The sequence below is a fragment of the Scylla paramamosain genome, chromosome 13 (genome assembly GCF_035594125.1).
Source record: "Scylla paramamosain isolate STU-SP2022 chromosome 13, ASM3559412v1, whole genome shotgun sequence".
Lineage (NCBI taxonomy): Eukaryota > Metazoa > Arthropoda > Malacostraca > Decapoda > Portunidae > Scylla > Scylla paramamosain.
In genome coordinates, this window is record NC_087163.1 from 20,899,575 (window position 1) to 20,919,584 (window position 20,010).

Below are 20,010 nucleotides of genomic sequence, written 5' to 3' on the forward strand. Positions count from 1 at the left end.
CACAAAAAAAACATTGGGGTGCTAAAAAAATCTTCCTGGTCGCTTGCTAATGGTAGAAAAAGCGTGCAAAAAAATGGGTGTGGTAAAAAATATATATAGTGAACGTGTGCATAATATGTGCTCCTCTCTCTCTCTCTCTCTCTCTCTCTCTCTCTCTCTCTCTCTAGGACTTCCCGCATTATTTCCACCTATTCATGATTTAAAGACCAATTTACTAGACAAGTGCTACAAAAACTGGAAAGACATAAAGGGAAAAAAGAGCCTCGCCTAATCTCTACTAAGAAATGTGTAGAAAAAATATACCTAGCCGGCCGGGAAGGGCGACCTAGTGCGGGCGATGTCATGATACCGCCTCACCTTCCTGCACGCTTAATATTACTGACGGCTTCTCTCACTCTCGCTCTAAAGAGAAATCAAATAAAAATAAAATAGATAAAAATATAAATGAAAAAACAAAAAAATAAAAAATAAAAAAAAACAGATGAACGAGCTCTCACGTACAAACACACACACACACACACACACACACACACACACACACACACACACACACACACACACACACACACACACACTCATAGAAAAACAATTTCCTGTCTCTCACTCCAAATTTAATGAATATGAAAAGGGGAATATGTTATTTTTTACAATGTGTTCCTTTTTTTCTGTATGACTTACGTGCCTTCTAAAGAAAAAAAAAACTAAATATAGTTAAAGAATAATATAAAAGGAAAAAAAAATTGCATGTTTACCTGATGGCGCAAAAAAGCGTATACTGAAGCTATCATAAATGAATTTCAAATGCAATTACATCAACAAATACAACCGAGGATTATTTCATATCAATATACGAAAAAAAATGCATTGATATTGTCAGGCTTAGCCTTCAAATAACAGCGATATGAAATGCAACTGAACGTAGGTTTCCGATCACAACGATATGAAATGCAAAACTGATATACGAGCTCCTCAGATAATTGGCTCAGGTGAGTTCATCAAGGGAACCGCAGAGAGGGCGTAGGTACAGAGCGAGGCACTAACAAGTGATGGCATAACCTTCCTGAGGAATCTTCGCGTTCGCTCAGAATGGAAGCCTCTTAGACGCTGCAGGTTTCCGGGACTGTTCCTCTCTTCCCACGACTCTTTAATATTAGGTTTGTGCCATCCACGTCCCGGCACACAAATTTCTGAAAGTAAAATTTTCAATACACTAAAGCAACGCAATATTTGATGGGAAAAGTAGTGGAAAGTTGCAGGACTGTTCAAGGGACTGGAAAATAATGAAGGAATTATTCTCGTTTTAAGCTGATTTTGAGTCTGCAAAAATACAGAGACATTTAAGAGGAGTACCCACTTCTCTCTCTCTCTCTCTCTCTCTCTCTCTCTCTCTCTCTCTCTCTCTCTCTCTCTCTCTCTCTCTCTCTCTCACCCGTGCACGTAGGCCCACAACCAAACAAACAAAAAAATATATAAGAAAAAAAACATACATAAAAAAGGTATCAGAGAAGGACTTATAAAATATTAATGCAGCAGCTGATGGAGTAGTTCCGCCCCGCCCCGCCCCGCCCCGCAACGGCTCTTCCCGCCACGGCCACACCCTGCACACCACACCGCCACCACGCCTCACCCTTCAGGCAGCCTCACACCTTGTTTACTCGTCAGCGTCGCCCTCGTAACTCTCCCTTCACATTTAATTCAAGGTTGTGCACTGGCCAGTCTAAGCTACTCCTCTGCAAATAAATTCCTTCAACACACACATGTACTACTACTATTACTACTACTTTTACTATTACTACTACTTTTACTATTACTACTACTACTACTAGTACAATAACTATTACTACTACTACTATCATTACTACTACTATTGCTACAACAACAACAACAACAACAACTATTATTATCATTATTACTATTACTATTATTACTATTGCTGCTCCTCTTCCTCCTCCTACTACTACTACTACTACTACTACTACTACTACTACTACTACTATTACTACTATTACTACTACTACTACAGCTACTACTGCTTTCAGCCTTTTGATCGTCTCACTCTTGGCTAATATTACAATCATTATTTTCTCTTCAAGGTCTTTCTATTGCATTAGATATTGCAAGTTGCTCCTTTTCACTTCATTAATCTTAACACACACACACACACACACACACACACACACACACACACACACACACACACACACACACACACACACACACACACACACACACACACACACACACACACACACACACACATTGTTATTCTTAATTTTAATTCATCTCACATTTCTTGATTGGTGTTAAAATTAGCTATCCTTTCTTCATTATTAACTGACTCATGCTCTATCTTTTTCCAGCCTTCATTTATTACACTCACGTCGTCCTTCGTTATCATTGCGTTTGTTCTGTTTATTACTTAAAATTCACTACATTCCTTTTGATTGTATCATTTATTGTATTTATCTTTTTCATTTTCTATTGTCTAGCGTCTCTCTCTCTCTCTCTCTCTCTCTCTCTCTCTCTCTCTCTCTCTCTCTCTCTCTCTCTCTCTCTCTCTCTCTCTCTCTCTCACGCACATGCTGTCCTTACTATTCCTATTTTATTGTTATCTTCCTCTAATTCACCTTTTTTTTGTCAATTAATTTTTTTCCCATTATCAAAGTGATATCTTCTAAATTTTATTTCGTATAAAATACTTATTCACTATTATTCTCTTTCCTACTTTCAATTTCTCACTTTGTTCTTGATTTTTTTTCGTTATATATATATTTTTTTTATTTTCATAGTTTTCAGTCTATCGATGTCACAGTGTCTACATTATTTATTTGTTATAATTTCCCTTCTTCCTTTCAATTCGTCACTCACTTCTTCATTAAGTCTTTTTTTTTTATCACTGTCTTGAATTTCGTTTTATTTTTCTCATTCTATTCCTCTCACGGTGTCAACAACATTTATTTATCATCATCTCCTCTTCTTACTTTCAATTTACCACTGTTTTCTTGTTTAATTAGTTTTTTTTTTTTCATCAATCTCTAGCATTTTGTCTTACTTATTTATTTACTTATTCATTTTACTCTATCGGTGTCGTGGATTCTACAATATTCACTTTATTATTTCCCTTCTCACTTTCAGCAATTTTTTTTTTCTTGATTCGTTTTTTTTTTTTTTTCATCACTGTCTTGAGTTTATTCATCTATTTATATATCTAGTCTACCGGAGCAGCGGCGTCCTCGCAAACTTATTTATCGGTGTTTGTGCAAGCTCCCCCTTACCTGCCCGCGGCACCCTTCGTCCCCCCTCCAGCGCGGCCTTACTCTTCTGTTATCCTCGTGATCAACGGCTCTTTACTTTTTACCCTCAACTCCCCCACTCCTGGCATTATCAAGCCGCTATGTTGCTATTTATCGTCTATTCATTACACACACAGGGAAAAAATATTACGTTGTACTTGCTTTTTCCCTCACTACTGTTCACGGCAAATGTTAAGCAGCCTCCGTGATAACTCCGCATCTTGGTTCGATTTTGGGAAACAAGCAGTAGTGAAATTTATAGCTTTGATAATCGAATAAAGTGTTTCTCTCTTTTTCACTCTCTTCTCTTTTTTTTTCCGCTATTTCTTTTCTTTCTTTTCGTGACAAAACTCCGCATTTGTTTCTTATTTAAAAACTGCGATTAATGGTCGTTATCAGCATGGGAATGGGAGAAATGTTTCATTAGTTTTTAATTCTTTTCTAACTAATTTTTTCCTTCATTTCTCTTTCGTAGGCAGCCACCGTGTTAAAGCTATGCATTCAATACTATCATTCAAACAAAGTCATTATATTAGTAGGTGTGATAGTCCCTAAACGAATATATATAGATATTCCTGTCGCTCTTCTCCAGTATTCCTCCCCTGAGGCTTATTCCCTGAAGAAAATATAGTGCACGAGATATTTATCCCTTCACTATTATTTTTCCCTTCACATTCCCTCGTTGGGTGAAAACTCTACCGCGTAAGATAGATGTATTTCACTTTGATTTTTTTTTTCTCCCCAGACTCAACAGGCATGACCAAACACATGTTACAATTATGTAGCTTTTACTTTTCCCTTCAGGATCACTCAACAAATTAAAAAGAAAGAATGCACGTATATTGAACAAGGCCAAATAAAATTTCTCAGAAGCAAAAACTGCAGATGAAGCAAACCAATATACAGATGAATCACTAAATACCTGAACACATGTTGTAATATTTCACCTCTTGATTTTCCTCAGATTTAGGTTCACTCGATAGAAGGAAAATATACTGCACAAGGCCAAATAAAGCTTCTAGAGGTAGGAAACCACAGATAAAGAAAACCATTACATAGATGAATCATTAGATACCAGAATACATGTTGCGTTATTTTATTTTATTTATCTATACATTTTTTTTTTTTTTTTTTTTTTACCTCTACGTCCCACTCGACAGAAAGAAAAATATATTACACAAAGCCAAATAAAGCCTTCAAAATACAGACCAAGGAAACTAATATAAAGATAACTCTCTGACTACAATATCCAAACACATGTTGCAGTATTATAACTTTTAATTTTTTCCTCCCCTTAAGGCTCACTCGATAGAAGGGAAAAATAAATTACACAAGGTCCAGTAAAGCTTCCAAGGCCACGAGCCACGGATCAAGCAAACCAGCACACGCCTCGCTGCCCATCTGTCCTTGAACACACTCCTGAGGGCCGCCATTCGCTTTCCACGGAAAACCCCTACACTCAGCCTCGGTGCTCTCCTTGTGTACCGCTGCTGGCTTTTCCCTTGAGACTGCTTTACTTCTCACCCTTGTTTGTTGTCTTATTACCTTACACACTACACTTCTAATTTCACTCTTGATATAAATTCACTCACCCTTGTTTTTTAACCTGTAATATTTTCAGCCTTAGCTATACAGTATACATTTTTTTCAGTTTTGGTGTAGATTTACTTGTCATTCTTCTCTATAATCACAAAATGTACTTTGGTATTACTTTCGCTCCTACGTTGCACACAATATATTTCTCAACTTTACCCTTGATAAAAATTTACACTTCTTCCTTGTTTATTATCACAGAAGTACTTTAGCATTCACTGTCTTCACTCTTACGTTACACTCTACTTCTCAACTTCACTCTCGCACGATGTTAAGCTCACCCTAATATATTTTAGCCTTGTTTTGTTGGCCAACATAAATATATATTAACAATTATTTGACTCTTAATATGCCATCCTCATAGAGACTCCATCCTAATTCTTATGTCCTTAAGTTCACCCTAGGATACCAATAGTTGCTTTTATCTTATCCCTGAAAAAAAAAAAATAAAAATCTCACCCTTATTTATCTTCACTATGTTGATTTCATCCTTACTGCACAATTTTTTAAGTAATCCTTTAACTCACACTAGAACCTTTATTTCTGTCCTCCTGACCCTCCTTTGAAGCTCGTCTTTTCTAGAAACTGCATCTTAATTTACACTAACTCAAAAACCAACTCTATATCCTTAAACTCATCCCCCTTTAAAGGTTACTCAGTTCCGCGTGAAAAAAAAAAAAAAAAAATGAATAAATAAATCACATTAGTGCCACCATCCTATAATGAAAGGAAATACCACTTAATTCACAGCACGCCGGAAATACCATCGCTCTAAACCACGGAAACTACAGAAATTAATAAAAACACACTTCCCCATGTTTACCCATCCCCGTGACTCAGCCCAGGCGTCACCCACCCCCGGGACTCCCCCTGCTCTCTTGCGCCACGTGCCTCCAGCCTCCAAAACCCCCGCAGAAAAAAAAAGATCTCCCCAAACTCCCCCCACACAAAAGGCTCATACCCCAACATGCCCCTTCGCCCAGCGCCCCACAACACCCTGGTTTGCCTTGGAGTAACCAGTTGCATCACCTTCACTGGCTTTTTCTTCTCGTCTGCCCAGTTTCCCCTTTCCACTTACTTTCTGCTTCCACTCTCTCCCTCCTCCTTTTCCCTTTCCCTTTCTTTAACTGACCTCTCCGCTTTCCCCCTTTATTCTCCTTCGCTCTCTTGCAAGTTACTGTCATCATTCAAAGCGCTACTGATTTTCCTGTTTTATCTTCCTTTCTTATTCCTTTCCTTCGTTCTTCTTTGCAAGTTTCAGTCATCATTCAAAATATTTTCTCCTCTCTTATGCTTCTTCTTGACAATCTCTTTCTTTCCTTTCATCTCTTCTACAAAATTTGCACTCTTCTGTGTTTTAATTCTTCCTTTGCCTCTTTCTCCTTTACTCTCGGCATCTTCTCTCTTTTTTTTCTTATTTTCTTTTTATTTCTCCTTTCCCTTTCCTCCTACTTACAAAACTCTTGGATCCTCTTACTCTTCTTTCACTTCTCCTTCCTTTATTCCCCTGCACGTCCTTCTTCTGCTTCACCTCCTCCTTTTTCTTCCTTCTCTTGGTGCTCTTAGTTCCCCTTTACGCCTCGTCTGTCACAAGCTTAAACTATAAAGAAAAAATATATCGAAGGTCAACTTAAAAAAAAAAACCCCGATACCACAAAAAATAATCTGATTCTAAATGCATTTATTACTTTTTTCCTACCTCGTCTAATACCTAAAAGTGGGTGGCGGGAATAAAAAAAATAAACAAATAAATGAGCTCCCTGTTATGGTTGTCTAATACAAAGGGCATGACGAGGCACAATGAGAGAGAATGGAAGACTTATAGAGAGAAGGTTGTGTTTAATTACTGTTTTTGTACCTGTTGTTGTTGGGAGGATGATAGGTAGAAATAGGTATAGGGCTGATGGGGTTGTTGCACCTTCACTTGTTATTTTATGTTCTTGTGGGTTGGCAGTAGTAGTAGTAGTAGTAGTAGTAGTAGTAGTAGTAGTAGTAGTAGTAGTAGTAGTAGTAGTAGTAGTAGTAGTAGTAGTAGTAGTAGTTTCTTTTGTTACTCCCTAGATACAAACAATGCCATTAATATTACTCTTTACAGCTGCTGCTTCTTCTTGCGGCAGATTCTAAATGTCTTGGGCAAAAGGACACCCGGACCTTCAAATCACAACAAAAGAATTTACATATTGCAATCCGGAGTTATTAGGTCTACGTTACATAACCGGATCTACAAAACCTACGCACCAGAAACAACAACAACAACAACAACAAAATAAATAATAATAATAATAATAATAATAATAATAATAATAATAATAATAATAAAAATAATAATAATTTTACGGCAATGTAGAGACGCAAAAACGACAGACACAGGAAGGATAACAAGTCTGCTTACCTGCATCCTCCACAGGTATCCTTAATCCTCCTCCCCCTCAGTTCCTCACCTCAGTAACCTCTCCCTTTCTCTCTCCTCTCACCTCCTGCACTCTCACACTCCAAACTGAATCCCATCTCTCGCACCTCCAACTTTTCTCCCTTTCTTCCTCTTAGCCTTCCATCTGCTACATTTGAATTCTCTCTCTCTCTCTCTCTCTCTCTCTCTCTCTCTCTCTCTCTCTCTCTCTCTCTCTCTCTCTCTCTCTCTCTCTCTCTCTCTCTCTCTCTCTCTCTCTCCTCTCTCTCTCTCTCTCTCCTCTCTCTAAAATAAAAGAAAACAAGAACACTAGAAAAATTATTTGTTTCTACTCTTAATGAAGCGTGAATGTGTGTGTGTGTGTGTGTGTGTGTGTGTGTGTGTGTGTGTGTGTGTGTGTGTGTGTGTGTGTGTGTGTGTGTGTGTGTGTGTGTGTGTGGGTGTGTGTGTGTGTGTTATTGGATATACATACCTCCTTCCAATTACGTAGTGTTGTTAATTAAGAAAGACTATAACGATCTAGAGTTCCGCGTTGGCAGCACGTGGATGAAATCTAACCTTCAGGACAACACACGAAGAAAAAGGAATAATAATTAGGAGTAAGGAAAGAAAGGACTGACAATATTTTCTTCCTCGCCTGATTCATGAATAATTCCCTCGATGTAAAGTGTGTGTGTGGGTGTGGGTGTGTGTGTGTGTGTGTGGGTGTGGGTGGGTGGGTGGGTGGGTGGGTGGGTGTGTGTGTGTGTGTGTGTGTGTGTGTGTGTGTGTGTGTGTGTGTGTGTGTGTGTGTGTGTGTGTGTGTGTGTTTGTTAGCAAGCACGTACAACTAACAACCTGCAAAATCAAATTAAAAGACAAATCAATAAAGAGATACAAAAAAAAAATTTAAAAAAAAAAAAACAGAACGAAGATCTAAATAAGAATGAGGATAAAGAAAAACAAGCATGACTATGGCGATCAAGACAATGACGACGGCAAAAACACTCAGCGGCCCATATGACAAAGACAGCGACGCATTAGGTAGTGTCAATGCCCACAGCGAAACACTCCCCGCGGCATTACACTCTGACCCCTTTGTTGGTTTCGCAAATGATTCCTTTTTCATCATCCCTCTTTTTCTGACCTCGTTTCCAGGACGCGCGGGAGTTATGACGTCACGGCGGCCTTCTGCTGAGCCTCCTACAGTTGATGATTTGTTTTGCTTTAATATTCTTCAGGTTTTACTCGTGTGATTTAGTAGAGTTATTTTTATCATTACTATTTTCTCCTAGCAATTTTCAAGCTATCGGAATCTTATTTTTAAGAGTCACTGCAGAGAATTAATACATTTTTCTTTCTAGTCTTATTTTTCTTATCGGAATCTTATTTTTAAGAGTCACTGCAGAGAATTAATACATTTTTCTTTCTAGTCTTATTTTTCTACATGCTTGATATTATGTTCTATTTTCTTTTTCTTTTTCTTTTTTATTTCTCTTAAGATACGATTTATTTAACCGGAAAATGAATGTCCTTTAAAAGTTACATAACGGAATATTTATGTATTTCTGCTCCTGATCTTAATCCACAAACTGGGCATTGTTATAATTTTCTTTCTACCACATTCTGCTTTAATATCCCTTTATCACCTCATTATACGATTCGTTATATTTACACAACACCTTTTACTTTACACTATTCACTAGATTATTAGTATTACTTGTACGTCTCGGCTTTCATTGCCTGCGTTCTCACATTTAATCTAATACTCCATGCCAATAACTTAAATCATACTTTAATACCGTATAACTTCAGCCGCTTCACTGCCACGTATATAAAACAAAAGTCAATATCATCCATCAGTAAATTTTAATGATTACAAGTCACTCCTACACATACAATCAAACCAATGCAGAATAACAATCAGTTACTTTGATTATGTGGTATTACCTTGTCACTCCAGCCACTTCACGTCCTTCTTACACACACACACACACACACACACACACACACACACACACACACACACACACACACACACACGCACACACACAGTGCCGTTACGAGCAAGGAAAGAAGGACACACACACACACACACACACACACACACACACACACACACACACACACACGATACGTGCCAAAGAAAACGGAAATATTAAATCGGAAGACGCAACAACAGGTGGAAAACAAAATCTTAGGAAAAAAAAAAAGGGGAAAGCCTCAGTGGGTTTCTCTTAAGGTGTCTGGGGAACACTGGAGACAGATCCTCGCTTCAAAACAAGTGAATCGCTGACGAGGGGTGGCGCTTGAAAAATAATGTCCTTTGCTTTTGTTTCAGGTAAGTGAGGTGAGAGAGAGAGAGAGAGAGAGAGAGAGAGAGAGAGAGAGAGAGAGAGAGAGAGAGAGAGAGAGAGAGAGAGAGAGAGAGAGAGAGAGAGAGAGAGAGAGAGAGAGAGAGAGAGAGAGCAAACACAGAAGTGAAAAGAGTAACAGGCAAATGAATTGATAAAACAAACGAGCAAACAGACAAACAAACAAACAAACAAAAACACAAAAGAGAAGAGAAATAAAAGGAAATAAACAAAAGCACGAAAAAATATGCAGAACAGACTACAAAAAAGTATAGAGGAAGGTGATCTGGGAAGAGGAGTATGGGAAGGGATGGGAGGTCGATGAGGAAAGAGAGGGAGGGGAGGGGGAAGGGACGGAAACACAAACAGACAGACAGACAGACGGACAGACATACGGTGGTCAGGCTGGAGTGTGTTATTGAGGCAGTACTTCAGCGCAGCGTGACGGGGGACGCCCTTCCCTCTGTGTGTAAATTCCCATCTCACCCTACATGTCCTCGTAGTCTCTCTCTCTCTCTCTCTCTCTCTCTCTCTCTCTCTCTCTCTCTCTCTCTCTCTCTCTCTCTCTCTGGTTATTCTCCGTTCTTTCAATGTCATCTGTTTGTTTGTTCTTCGCTTTTGTTCTTTGCTTAGTTCCTTTCTGCTCTTTTATTTATTTTTCCGTTCTTTTTATTTTTCACCAGTATTTTTTTCTTATATGTTTTCGTTTCATCTCTCTCTCTCTCTCTCTCTCTCTCTCTCTCTCTCTCTCTCTCTCTCTCTCTCTCTCTCTCTCTCTCTCTCTCTCTCTCTCTCTCTCTCTCTCTCATAAAGAAGTCAGAGCCATCCATGAACGCTGACTTCCCACAATGCACTGCAACAGGTTATCCATCCGGTGGCATAATGACCAAGGGTAGCGTAGGGCATTATAATATAGTGTCCCATAAGATTAAACATTTTCTCTCACACTAATGATTTCCATTCTCTGTGCTGACGTGGGGGCACTGCGGTATTTTGGTGAAGTGTGCGGGTGTGGGTGGTGGTGGTGCTGTGGTATGTGGGTGGTTGCTGTGTGTTGTGAGGTGATGTGTGATGTTAGATATAGTGTATGTTCGTGTTGTTGTTGTTGTTGTTGTTGTTGTTGATGTATGAGGATGGTGTTTGGTGTTCCATTGTGTTGGTGAAGTGATGGTTTGTGAAAAGTGGTCAACCGTAAGTCATGTTTTCAGTGTTTATAGTGGTACACACAAACGCAAACACACACACACACACACACACACACACACACACACACATAATTTCACAATGACCCATAATTACTGAAATATGCTAAAAACATATATTATCATATTATACATTACCATATTCCATACAAACAAACACATCAACTCAACACGCGCAACAAAATTAAAACACAAAACATATTAAAACAACACAAAGGGGAACTCACCAACACAGCCACGCGGACGAGGTGAAGCGGTGACACGGGGGAGTACTCTTGATAACACGGCCCCTCCTTGTTCCTCTCTTGTTTTGCCGGCACAGCAGTCGCGTTCACGGCTCACCGAGACAGCACAGACCGAGGGGCGCGCAATAAAACACCAAAACAAACGACGCTTAGAAATGGTCGTGTTTGAAGTGAGCTTACGAAGGCGAGAACATCCGAAAGACAACATTGACACACACACACACACACACACACACACACACACACACACACACACACACACACACACACACACACACACACACACACACACACACAGACAAACAGGCTTCTGAAACACCTGCGCCGTACCTCCACTACATTCAAAAAATTTTAGTTGAAGTTACACGGGTTTTTAAGGTGTTTCTATGATTCTAGTGACAGATGAAAAATATTCTGCTTTATTAATAGAAGAAACACTCTTGAGAACCCGGCAAATCATCTCTGTGGTCTTTGAAAATAGTCGTGGTGAGAGAGCAAAGCGATACACACACACACACACACACACATGATCATCCTTCCTGAGTGTGTGTGTGTGTGTGTGTGTGTGTGTGTGTGTTAAGCCTAAACCACACTTCCTCTGCGGTATCATTCCTCTTTCACCACTGCTGTCCCCCTAGGGCATTACCCCTTCCAGGGACACCCCTCCCCTTCCACATTCACCCTTCCATACATTATCCAATACCCACCTTTCTCTCCTCTCCTCTCCCTAATGTTGTCTGCTCCATCTCCCTCTCCAACACCACCACCACCGCCACCACTGACCCTTTCAATTCCTTGTTTCTGGCCGTGTTCGGAAACCCTTTGCTGTCTCACTACGACTTGTTTCAAAGGTCACAGAGATGATAAGCCGGAGCTCGAGTGTGTTTCTCCTGTTAGTAATGTAGAAATCTTGTTAATCTGTCACTAGAACCGTAAAAACTGCTTTGAAAAAAACAATATAGCTTGAACTAGGACCTTCTGAAGTGGAGGTGCAGTGCAAGTGTTACAGAATATGGTCCATTAATTAATGTGTGTCGCGTTTTCTTTGCTTCACTGCGGTTGTCAAGTTAAAGAGAACACTTACCTGAAAAAAGAGAGAAAAATATGTTAATTTTACATATTGCGAGAGAAAAAATAGGTTAATTTAATATATTGCGTGTTATTATTATTATTATTATTATTATTAGTAGTAGTAGTAGTAGTAGTAGTAGTAGTAGTAGTAGTAGTAGTAGTAGTAGTAGTAGTAGTAGTAGTAGTAGTAGTAGTAGTAGTAGTAGTAGTAGTAGTAGTAGTAGTAGTAGTAGTATATGGGATGAAAACCAGGAAAAAAATACTAGAAGAGGAGAAATAGTTAAAAAAATAAATAAATAAATAATGCTAAAAATGGTTGACAGGAGAGAATGGAAGGACAAAAAAATAAGTCACCCTTTCCACTTTAATTATTCCACGTCCCTCACTCAAATTCGCGTGCATTGTGTCAGAGGGAAGAAACACGACTTTTGAGAATGTAAAGCGGTGTAACTGTGATAGAGGTGGTGGTGACGGTGGTAGAGATGATGATGATGATGGTGGTGGTGGTGGTGGTGGTGGTACTACAGCACTTTAATAAATGCAAATTGGATGCAATATACTATCTTGAGAGAGAGAGAGAGAGAGAGAGAGAGAGAGAGAGAGAGAGAGAGAGAGAGAGAGAGAGAGAGAGAGAGAGAGAGAGAGAGAGAGAGAGAGAGAGAGAGAGAGAGAGAGAGAGAGAGAGAGAGAGAGAGTCACACACACACACACACACACACACACACACACACACACACACACACACACACATAATTCTAAAGTTTCCACGTAAGCTTGCAAATGACACACAATTAATTCTTCTCCTCTTTCCTACTTTCATTTCTGCACCGATTTGATATGTTTTCTTCCTCGTTCCTTTTCATCTCGCTCGTCTTCTTCCTGTGCTATCTTATCTCGTCTGTTGCCTTTCAGTTGTCGCTCATCATAAACGTCATCTCCTCTGCACACATCTTTCATATCCTGCTCCTCCTCCATCTCCACTTCTTCCAGTAATCTCCTTCTTCCTCCTCCTTTCCTCTTCTCTTAATGATACTTACCCACCTCTCTCTCTCTCTCTCTCTCTCTCTCTCTCTCTCTCTCTCTCTCTCTCTCTCTCTCTCTCTCTCTCTCTCTCTCTCTCTCTCTCTCTCTCTCTCTCTCTCTCTCTCTCCCAATCCTCCTCCTCTTCTGCATTCCCTCTCTCTCTCTGCCTCCTTAACATCTTCCTCTCGCATCTTCCTGCTTTGGAATATTCCTCCTCTTTCTGCTTTTATTCTTGGTTTCTCTTTTTAGTTGTTGGGTCTTCTTTATTCACATATTTTCGTCGTATTTTCCTATGTATTCCTTTTTGATATTAGTTTCTTTTCGTCGTCATCGTTTTCTTTTTCAATTTTTCTAATACTATTATGTTCTATATTGGTTTTCTACTTCTTTTTATTATTTTTCTTCTTCTCTTCCCTTCTTCCTCTTCCTTCTTCTCTTGATCTTCCTCTTTCTTTTTCCATTACATGTAAAATCAGTGATCGCTTCCTCATTCTCGTGTGTGTGTGTGTGTGTGTGTGTGTGTGTGTGTGTGTGTGTGTGTGTGTGTGTGTGTGTGTGTGTGTGTGTGTGTGTGTGTGTGTGTGTGTGTGTGTGTGTGTGTGTGTGTGTGTGTGTGTGTGTGTGTGTGTGTGTGTGTGTGTTTTCTTGTCTTAATAATCAACTGAACAATTACTCCATTTCAAACTCCTTTAAGGTTTTTGTCAACCACTGAAAGAAAGGCGGAGGTGAAGAGAAAGGAAGGAAGGGAGGGAGGGACGGAGGGAGGGAAGAATGGAAAGAAAGTAAAAAAGTAGAGGGGGAAGGAGAAATGTCAGAAGTGAGAAGAGGTGAGGAAGAAGAAAAAGAAAAGAAATTAAAGAGGATAGGACGAATGAAAAAGAATAAAGGAGGAAAAATGAGGCGTAGAATGAAAGATGAGAGGAAAAATAAATGAGGAAGGGGAAAAAGCTGAGGGCAAGAGTAAAAGTTATGGAGTTTTAAAGTTATATATGAAGACGAGAGAGAGAGAGAGAGAGAGAGAGAGAGAGAGAGAGAGAGAGAGAGAGAGAGAGAGAGAGAGAGAGAGAGAGAGAGAGAGAGAGAGAGAGAGAGAGAGAGAGAGAGAGAGAGAGAGAGAGAGAGAGAGAGAGAGAGAGAGAGAGAGAGAGAGAGAGAGAAAGTAAGGGGATACCAAAATGAAAAATAGCCACACAAAAATACAAACATGGCCAGAACTTGAAAAAATAAATAAAACACAGAGGAGAGAGACAGAGAGAAGGAGAAAGAACAGGGACAGAGAACAGAGACCAACCAACCAACCAACCAATCGACCACGCAAGAGAGGGACAGGTGGTGCACTATCTTTAAATTAAAACGCGAATTTATGAAGGCGGATGAAACGTGAGGAAAGAGAAGAAGACAAGGAAAAAAAAGGAGGGGGGACTGGTGAATTAAGCGAGGTCGTGTGGGAAGTAAATTTTGAAGTAGAACGAGAGAGAGAGAGAGAGAGAGAGAGAGAGAGAGAGAGAGAGAGAGAGAGAGAGAGAGAGAGAGAGAGAGAGAGAGAGAGAGAGAGAGAGAGAGAGAGAGAGAGAGAGAGAGAGAGAGAGAGAGAGAGAGAGAGAGAGAGAGAGAGAGACAGAATATCTTGGGGACCTTTCTTGTGGTCAATTCTTCGGGGTCAAGACAGTGGCCATGTTTAGGAGTATTTATTTAGTAGCTTTTTTTTGTTTCATTAAGCGTTACATTCAAGGGCATTCTCGTTCAATTTTCTGATTATTTCTTTTTTCATCAGCTTTTATATCCTCGGTAGCTTTTCTGTTTAATTTTTCTTTTTATGATTTTTTTTTTCATCAGTTCCTCCTCTTCCATAATCCTCGGTAGGTACTCGAGTAAAATACTGTATTTCTTCCTGCCACCGTTTAACTTTTCTCCACCAGCTGGAACGGAAACAATGTCCTATTAATCCTTCTCTTCCTTCACTATATTAACACTACTATTACTTTTTGTGTTGTGAGGAGCATCACTTAGTGAGTTAGGTGTTATTTGTGTGTTATTCACCTGGAGAAGATCAACACATTATTCCTCCTTACATCTGTGTGTTATTCACCTCGAGACGCACATTGTTCCTTCTTATAGGTGTAGGTTAATTAAGAAGGGGCCTGATAGAAGTCTTCAAATGGTATAAGGGATATAACAAAGGGGATGTAAGCAAAATTCTCAAGATCATTAATTAGGATAGAAAAAGAAATAGGTTGAAAAATTTAGGTTCAAGAAATAGATAGAAGGAAGTGATTCTCAAATACAATGTTGAATGAATGGAATGGTCTCAGTAATCAGGTTGTTAGTGTTGAGTCATTAGGGAGCTTTAAAAGAAGATTACACAAATTTATGGCTGTGATGATAGATGAAAACAAGTAGACATCTTTCATACAGGGAATGTCACATGAAGGCCTGATGGCTCCTTACACCTTCTTATTTTCTTATGCTTTTATTTGTGTTTTATTTACCAGGAGAAGATCCTCATTTAATTTCTCCTGACACTTCTCCAGCATATATATTTCCCAGTACTTCTCCAGTGTGAAGAGGAGAGACAAGAGTGAGTGAAAGGACACATGAAGAAGTACGGTTTCAGAAAAGACTATTTCTCCTCCTCCACAAGTCACAGAGGGAGTCCACAGCGTCTGGCCGCCGCTCCTCTCCTGACGCAGCGGGACGCGAAGCGAGGAAACAAAAAGATTGGTGGCTTTAAACATTTCACTAGTGGACGTTCCCTTAAGACTTACGTTACGCGCCGAGTGAAGCAAGAAAACCTGCACCGAGAAGATACGACGATGTGAATTTTCTGCATGACCATGATGAAAAAATTTATGTACGTGTAAATATGAAAGACTGCGACACCTGAGGGAGAGAAAAAAAAAGAAAAAATATATATATATAATGAAATTGCTGTGAAAATTTAACGAAGGAAAGAAGGAATTAAGAAAACTTGTAATAAGAATATGTGCATTTCCCACGCGAATGTGACACAGAAAAGAAAAAAAAACGTGTAAATATAAAACAGCAACAACAGAGTGAAAACATAAATTACTTAAAAAAAACGTAGCGCAGGAAACAAGAAACGAAAGAGGAAAGTTATTCAAGCTAGAAATTCTAAATATGAGATGAGATAAACAATTATGAAGCACAGCAAGAAACTGTAAATAAATGTCAACAAATAAAACCACTCTGGGAGAAAATGTATCGCAAGGAAACAAATAATGACAGAATGAAATCACACCAAAAAAAAAAAAAAAAGAAAACATACGCAAATAAAACGAGAGAGAGAGAGAGAGAGAGAGAGAGAGAGAGAGAGAGAGAGAGAGAGAGAGAGAGAGAGAGAGAGAGAGAGAGAGAGAGAGAGAGAGAGAGAGAGAGAGAGAGAGAGAGAGAAATGAAAGCACCAAAACCAACAGAAAAAATAAACGGAACACGGGAAGGAAGCAAATAATGAAAGAATACAAATCAAAAAGAAAAAAAGAAAAAAGAAAACTTACACCAACAAAACAAAAGACAATTATGAGACACAGCAACACCCACGAGAGAGAGAGAGAGAGAGAGAGAGAGAGAGAGAGAGAGAGAGAGAGAGAGAGAGAGAGAGAGAGAGAGAGAGAGAGAGAGAGAGAGAGAGAGAGAGAGAGAGAGAGAGAGAGAGAGAGAGAGAGAGAGAGAGAGAGAGAGAGAGAGAGAGAGAGAGAGAGAGAGAGAGAGAGAGAGAGAGAGAGAGAGAAACAAAACAAAAAAAAGCAAAAGCATCAAAACCACATGAAAAAGTAAAAAAAAAAAAAAGAAAGAAAACAAGGTAAAACAGGGAAGCAGGCAGGAAGGAAGCAAGGAAGAAAGGCAGGAGGGCAGAGAGGTAGACAGGCAGGCGAACGAACGGGCAGGATTTCCACACCAGACCTAAGCAAAGCAAAGTGGACGGGGGGAGGGTGGGAGTGGAATACGTGACAAGGAAGAGAAAGAGCTGGCGGTCATCAGGTGAGAAGCTTCCGGTAAAACTGAACCACACTTATATTCACGAACCATAAAAATAACCTCCTAGGAAAGCAGCGTTCAGCATTCCTAACTCTTTACCGGGGAAAATTGCGTCTCCACCAAAAAATTCACGCCCGGTAAGACAAAGAGAGAAGGAGACGTGATGTAAGAGAGCCAGGGAGGACTGGGGTGGACTGAAAGAAGAGGACGAGGAGGAGGAGGGCGAGAGGGGTGACAACACGAGGCATGATGTGTGGTAACTAATGTGCTGGGGAGGGGGAGGTAAGGGGGAGTGCAGTGGAAAGGGGAGGGCTGGGTGGAATGAAGTGAGGAAGGAGATGGAGGGAGGGAGTATATTATTAAAGAGATGAAAATTGTGAAGAAAGAAGAGGAGAAGCAGGAGGAGGAACAAGCGAAGGAGGAGGAAGAGGAGTGTGTGTGTGTGTGTGTGTGTGTGTGTGTGTGTGTGTGAAACTGAACAGAAACATTTTCTTGGAAATAAGACATTTCGGAGACGAGATGCGTGGATCTCAGAGGTTGACGTATGCATGGCATCGTGTACTATGATTAGGTACATAGATGATTTTTCTGTAGTACAACGCGTCGACCTGCCATCAGACCACGCCCCCATAACACTCACAGTCTCTGGCACTGGTATGGACCTGGACAATCTTATCGACAGAACACGCCAATTGGGAGACCACGCGGCTCTGTACAGTGTCAGTGTAAAAAAGAACTTGTTTAGAAGACCACTGAAATTCATGAATATTGATAAAGAAGTGTTCAGCAATGTTATTTCCCAAAAAGACCTAAACTTTTTCAATGGAAATGTAGAAATTTCAGAGGTAGAGAGTGGTATTACAAACGCCCTATATTCGTGTGTGCAACAGAGTGTCTGTAGGAATCAGAGAAGTGAACAGGTAGACATGCAGCTTGGTAGGTGGGAAAGGTTGCTGAGTGACAGAGACGACAGTAGAGTTTGGAAAGCTATAAATTGGAAGGGCGAGTATGCAAGTGAAAACAATGGAAATTCGTGTCCTAGCAGTGATGAGTTTAAAGCCTATTTCGAGACCATCTTAAACGCGGATACGGTTAATGATGATGATGTGGAAGTAACTACTGACGTGACAATTCCTGTCTTAGACGAACAAATCTCTGTCGCGGAGGTACAGCAACAGATAAAGAGAATGCATCCTGATAAGTCGTGTGGACCAGATGGGTTGCCACCGGGTGTGTTTAGCTTGTTGCCAGCTCAGTGGGTATTAGCTATAGTAACTCTGTTTAACAACGTTTTCTTGTTTGGTAGTTACCCATGTTCTTGGATTAAGGCAAAAGTATTCACTATTTTTAAGAAGGGTGACAGACACAACCCTCATAATTATCGTGGAATCAGCATCTTGAATTCACTGGCAAAATTGTTTGACATGGTATTGTGTGAGAGGTTGAGTCACTGGTTCAGACCACTGAGGGAACAAGCCGGGGCCCAGAGAGGTCGCGGCTGTATAGAACACATTGTTACGCTACGCTTGCTGGTTGATACTGCTAGACGTAAAAAAGAAAAATTATTTGTCATGTTCGTAGATTTTTCAAAAGCTTATGACTTAATACCAAGGAACAAATTGTTAACTGTGTTGAAAAGATTGGGTTGTGGGATGGTGATGCTGGGAGCGCTGACCGCCATGTACAGGGTGACACAAAGTGTGGTGGGCTCAGCATTGTTTACTGCTACGCTGGGGGTGCGTCAGGGCTCCCCCACCTCCTGCATCCTCTTCATAATCTACATCAATGAATTGGTTAAAATGATTAAAGAACAGTGTATGCCAGAGAGATTTTTAGACTGGTTACATGTCTTAGTTTTAATGGATGACACCGTGTTATTGTCAACAAGTCGAGCTAATTTAATAAAGAAGGTTGAAATATTGGACCAGTTCTGTAGAGATTACGGTATGTATGTAAACAACGCTAAAACTAGTTTCTTTGTTATTCATGGTGATGACGGCGATGCAGATGCAATTCATGTGAACAGTTTGGAGATTGAACACTGCCACAGTTACATTTACTTGGGATCACCATTCACCAGTGATGGGTCAGTGTCCTCAGCAGTTAAAGCACATTCAACAGCAAAGTTGTGTCATGTATTAAAATATGTTTCATTTGTTACAAAGAATAATGATTTGCCTTTTATTGTCAAACGTAGAGTTTTTGAGGCCGCTTTAATGTCTGCAATTCTATACGGATGTGAATCCTGGGTTAGTGCTGATTATAAGCCTGTCACCAAACTGTATAACTGGGCACTAAAACAAATGCTGGGGGTTAGAAAAACAACGCCTAACATAGTATGTTACGCTGAGGTGGGTTTGCCATCAGTCTCAGACCTTATCAAAGTTAAGCAACATAAATTTTTTAGGAATATATGGCTAGAAAGGTCAGGAATGAATGATGATCCTCTGATACTGGCTATAAGAGTAACACTTGCCTCACGTACACCTACATCAAGAAATATAGACACCTTTATTAATACTGAGCCACTGAGTATGTCAACAATTATAGAAAATGTTTGTAATGATATAGCACATTCAGATTCATCCCGTTGCAAAACATATAAAGAGATAAATCCACAATTTAAAGTACCTGACCTTTACAAACAAAAACATCTAGTTAACGATTTACACAGAATATCTTTTACCCGTTTCCGTCTGTGTGGTCACCGTCTTGCGATCGAGACTGGGCGCTGGAACCGCAGAGGGAGAGGGCGTTTGCCAGTGGAGGAGCGGTTGTGTAGTTGTGGAGGAATACAGACAGAGAGACATGCGGTAGAAGTGTGTCCTCTAACAGCTCATCTTA

At 39.9% G+C, this 20,010-nt stretch overlaps 1 protein-coding gene across 9 annotated transcripts in view; it reads right to left on the reverse strand.

Annotated features, from left to right (window-relative positions):
- Positions 1 to 6,321: 6,321 nt before the first annotated feature.
- Positions 6,322 to 20,010, reverse strand: part of LOC135106496 (uncharacterized) — a 285,942-nt gene continuing 272,253 nt past the window's right edge. For 6 of the 9 annotated variants that reach the window (XM_064015546.1, XM_064015545.1, XM_064015547.1 and 3 more), the window contains one exon: positions 14,880 to 15,089. In XM_064015546.1, the coding sequence (XP_063871616.1) occupies positions 14,972 to 15,089 (118 nt within the window). In that variant the 3' untranslated portion in view covers positions 14,880 to 14,971. Of the gene's footprint in view, positions 6,487 to 7,768; positions 7,855 to 11,058; positions 12,161 to 14,879; positions 15,090 to 20,010 lie in introns of those variants that run through there. The other 3 variants (XM_064015552.1, XM_064015560.1, XM_064015553.1) reach the window with 2 other exon arrangements.